Genomic DNA, 5,000 nt, shown 5'->3' on the forward strand with positions numbered 1-5,000 from the left:
ATCCAGAGGGTTTGGTGTGAAATCGCCATGACTACAACACAGATATAGACACTTTATTTACCATCCAGAACCACCAGAGAACCTACACGAGTCTTCTGAGCTTATATGGAATGTTGATGATGGAAAACAGTGGAAAATCTGGAATAATAAGTTTTCTTTGGGGACTATTTTGCCACACAGCGCCCTGCATGTCTCCCTCCACCATGAATGGAGTTGAAGTTCTCTAAACTCTCATAAAACAGCGTCTCAGTCATCAGGCAGTGAATTCAGAACCAGCTCATGTAGGAACTTTCTGTGAGGAGCTTTTAGAGGGGGACGTCTGGTTCCCATCACCACCACTGTGAACAGCTCTGACTTGGTAAGTTTCTCTAGGACGGAGCGTTTCACACCAAACCGCTCAGAATGAGTCCTAAATATTTTTAATATGCAGAATGTGTGGAAAAATGGGTGAAATTTCACCTTAACAAACTACCAGGCTGCGTCCGAAATCACACACTCCTACTCTAAATAAATGCCCAAGAAGTACGTCTGTAACAGTCAGTGTGTCCAATGGAGGTTCAATCGTTTGGAATTGGCAATACTAACAATCTGTTATTTTATACACACTACATTTATAACTCGTCCGGTGTAGATTGTCGACGTTTAGGTCTCAAATGCTGCAAACTGCCCAAACTGACTGAGCTCTCTTAACGCAAAACGTCAGATTCAGTGTGGTTAAACAACACTGGGCCCAGTTTACCCAGGTTAACCTTTAACAGTTCATTAGATTTGGAATTTTAATTTAATATTAATTTTAAATACCAACATCGGTGAAACGTGCACTCTAAAAGCCCCAACCCCGAAGTTAGCTGTTGGCACAGGCCTGTTCTGTAGCCGTAAGCTCAGTCCTTGCACAGTGGACTGTGATCTTAAGCTTATTCATGACATACAAACCCTTTTTCAACAGAATTCAACAGAAAGTCTGAGTTTTCAATGGAAAAATGGGAACTCAACAAACATCATCGTGTAGCGTTTAGTGTACTTGATTTCGGACGCAGCGTCGGTCAGATTTAACTGAGGTCTAAGAACAGAACGCATGCAGTTATGCAACAATGCTGGGCTAAAGCTGATGACTGGCTGAAGCACACAGACCGGCGGCTTGGCTGGTAATGAAGTCTGACCAGGTGAGTTGTTCTGGTTCCTCGTGCACTAAAGCAGCGTTTTCCAACTCCTGGCGACGCCCAGTCTCACACTTTCCCCATGCCAAGTCACCTGAGCCTCATCAGCTCATTATGAAGTCCAGCAGGTGCGTTAGAACATGGAAACCATGAAACTAGGCAAAGCCGGGACCTTCAGGACTGGACAAACACCGCAGTGAATTAACAGTGAAGACGCAGACACTCTAAGCCAACTCACTGCAAACACAGGCAGAGAACGTGTAGTGAGGAGAAGGGCCACTCAGTAACGTCTTTTGGGGTGGTCCACTAGAGGGCGCTCCCAATCAAGTCCAAAATGAATGGGTTCCTAAAGAGCTTTGTAGTTTGTAAGTGTGTAATCAGTTATAGGACTTTCTAACAGCATGACTGCAAACTGCTTTACTCAGCTAGTGAGCTGAACAGCTCACCAGCCAGTCAGCACTCGGCAGCAGTGGTGCCAACCAACCGGCACTCGTGTAGTGGTTTAGCTTCTTCACCCCATTCATTAAGGATTTACTCGATGATGCCCTGTAGCATTAGCTGTGATCCAAAGCCTAGGCTGCATCCGAGGTGCCGTGCTTCCTCTGTAGGACTGTCCTATGAAGATTCCTCCTTAGGAGCCTATTGGTCACACAAATGGAGCAGCACTTTGTCACATTGCCCACTTTATCAGCTCCACTGACCGTTCAGTTCCACTCTGTAGTTCTACAGTTACAGACTGTAGTCCATCTGTTTCTCTGATACTCTGTTACCCTGTTCTTCAGTGGGCAGGACCCCCATGGACCCTCACAGAGCAGGTGCTGTTTGGGTGGTGGGTCATTCTCAGCACTGCAGTAACACTGACGTGGTGGTGGTGTGATAGTGTGTGTTGCGCTGGTCTGAGTGGATCAGACACAGCAGTGCTGCTGGAGTTTTAAACACCTCAGTGTCACTGCTGGACTGCGAATAGTCCACCAACCAAAAATATCCAGCCAACAGCGTCCTGTGGGCAGCGTCCTCTGACCACTGATGAAGGACCAGAGGATGACCGACACGAACTGTGCAGCAGCAGATGAGCTGTCGTCTCTGACTTTACACCTACAAGGTGGACCGACAAGGTAGGAGTGTCTAATAGAGTGGACAGTGAGTGGACACAGGGCTTAATACTCCAGCAGCACTGCTGTGTCTGATCCAACACACACTAACACACCACCACCACGTCAGTGTTACTGCAGTGCTGAGAATGACCCACCACCCAAATAGTACCTGCTCTGTGAGGGTCCATGGGGGTCCTGACCACTGAAGAACAGGGTAATAGTATCAGAGAAACAGATGGACTACAGTCTGTAATTGCAGGCAGCTTTTCTGGGCTGTATATGAAGGATCCTTCACTGTGGAACAGCCTTCTATGACACAGCAGCCGAGAAACGTAGCCTAGACTTTGGAACGCAGCTCTTTTGTAGTGATGCTTTTTATATAATGGGAGGAACAGGAAGTGGCCAGGATCCTCGTAAAATGACTCTGATACAGGTTAGTACAGTGAACAGCGCCTCCATGTGGTGGGAGATGTGCATGAGTGCTGTAACGTGCATTTGCAGTGTTATGACTACTGGATCCCGCAGGAGCCACTATGGGAGAATGAGATGAAGGTCCGAGATAACCAAGCCTTGCTACTACCACCCACTGCAGCACACAAGCCACACGCTCATCCAAACACACTCCCTTCTACAGAACCCTGAAGCAGCAGGAACATCGCTGAGCCGTGTCTATGCACATGAGCAGTCAACAACACAAGCACAATGCGCCCTGAACTACACAGCTGAAAAGCTGAGGAAACACTGCTGCGCTGTCTAATTGCTCTATGGGGTTCTGCTGTTGCTGATATGAACCTGTTGTTTCTTCTGAGTCATTCTGTTGGTGGAAGTATGGTTCTACCGAGCTCGGCTATACTGTTCTGCATTCAATCTTATTCTGCTATGTACTACTGCTAGAAGAACCCTTAGAGTCTGCCAGCGTCTGATGCTGGAAGCTCACCTTTCTGGCTGTTTCCCTGTACACTGTTAAAAATGATAGTTCCTGAAGGGTTCTTTAGTAAAGAAAAGGGTTCTATACAGAACCTTGAATACTCAAATATGGTTTTATACAGAACCTTTTGGAAAATGATCCTATATAGCACAGAAAGTTTCTTCTATTGTTACAAACTTGAGAATGTAACAATAGAACAGTTTTTGTGCCATCCTGAGCACATTCTCCATCAATCTGAAGAACCATTTCACAATGTAAAAAACCCTTCAACATCTAAAGAGTTCTTTGAATATCCAGTGTTCTGTACGGAACCATAGGTCTACCCTTTGGCCTGCTTCTGTTGTGGAGGTCTACCCTTTGGCCTGCTTCTGTTGTGGAGGTCTACCCTTTGGCCTGCTTCTGTTGTGGAGGTCTACCCTTTGGCCTGCTTCTGTTGTGGAGGTCTACCCTTTGGCCTGCTTCTGTTGTGGAGGCCTACCCTTTGGCCTGCTTCTGTTGTGGAGGTCTACCCTTTGGCCTGCTTCTGTTGTGGAGGTCTACCCTTTGGCCTGCTTCTGTTGTGGAGGTCTACCCTTTGGCCTGCTTCTGTTGTGGAGGTCTACCCTTTGGCCTGCTTCTGTTGTGGAGGTCTACCCTTTGGCCTGCTTCTGTTGTGGAGGTCTACCCTTTGGCCTGCTTCTGTTGTTTGTCTGTGGAGTTCTGTTGTAGTGTTCAGCTGGTAGAACCCTTCCAGCCTCTGCTGTGTAATTCTACTGGTGGAAACCTGGTTCTACATGGTTTTATAGATGAGATCTGCTGGTCTAACTCCTGTCTGGTACAAAAGTGGCTTTGACAAAGCAAGCAATGGCACACACTAAAGCTGACACGTTACCTGGGATGTAGACTGCAGTCATTTGAACACAACAAGTGAAAGGCAAAAGGAGAAGAGAGGAGAGGATGTTAATCAGAGTGATAGAGCAGGACACGCTCCAAGAGGAGATACAGTAGGATCGGAAAGGAGGACCTGAGTGAAACCCATATAACGTAACACTAGTAGGGGTGTAAATCTCAGCCCTCACAATGATTTGTTTAGATTGGATTCTTTTCCAATGCAGCATTAAAAGTCAATGAATGCACAAATACAGATAATATAAACAGTAACATCAGATTTGGATGTTTAGATTAATTTTTAAAAAATCCAAAATGTTTTGTTTTGGCCAAGAAAAGTATTATAATCGGTTCCAAAAGTAATGCAGTTGATTTGCGATCTTCAGATTGATGCACTGATGCATTTTTACACCCCTATAAACTAGTGATAACCAACACTGACCCCAGCGAATGCTGTCCCCTAACCCCAGAGCACCCAGAGACCAGACCTGTCCAGGCCTATCCAGGCCCGTCCAGCTTTAAAGGTGACCGACCTGGTCGTTTCGGGGCCTTCTTGGTGGGTGTGTCCTTGCGTTTGGCCTGTACTGCAGGAGAGTAGAGCAAGGCTGAGGATGCGCTGCTCTTCCGGAAATGCTCCTTCAAACCCTTAATGGAGCGATCCAGCTGACTGGAGCGGATCTGGAAATACACGTTCATGAAGTCTGCGGAGAGAAAAACACACCCACACACAGTCAGACGCAAGGGGTGGGAGATGTGGCAAAAATACAACACAAGACAAAACACTTCCACGACACCCTAGAGCTGTGTCCCAATTCAGGGGCTGCGTCTTCGGAGGCTGTATTTGAAGGCAGCCCCATGTCAAAGGCCTCTCCATCCAGTAATGTGCCTTTTCCACGGCAATGAATGATCCAACGGGTGGAAGTTTTGCCAGCCAACATATCCCGAGGTTCACTA

General features: G+C 46.8%; 1 protein-coding gene across 11 annotated transcripts in view; it reads right to left on the reverse strand.

The window, feature by feature from the left end:
• exoc7 (exocyst complex component 7) overlaps window positions 1–5,000 on the reverse strand; it is a 48,407-nt gene that overhangs the window by 35,837 nt on the left and 7,570 nt on the right. For 8 of the 11 annotated variants that reach the window (XM_037544001.1, XM_037543994.1, XM_037544002.1 and 5 more), the window contains exon 6: window positions 4,580–4,747. In XM_037544001.1, coding sequence (XP_037399898.1) covers window positions 4,580–4,747 — 168 coding nt within the window. Of the gene's footprint in view, window positions 1–4,050; window positions 4,063–4,579; window positions 4,748–5,000 lie in introns of all 11 variants that reach the window. The other 3 variants (XM_037544000.1, XM_037543992.1, XM_037543995.1) reach the window with 1 other exon arrangement.

Source organism: Pygocentrus nattereri, chromosome 13 (assembly GCF_015220715.1).
Source record: "Pygocentrus nattereri isolate fPygNat1 chromosome 13, fPygNat1.pri, whole genome shotgun sequence".
NCBI lineage: Eukaryota > Metazoa > Chordata > Actinopteri > Characiformes > Serrasalmidae > Pygocentrus > Pygocentrus nattereri.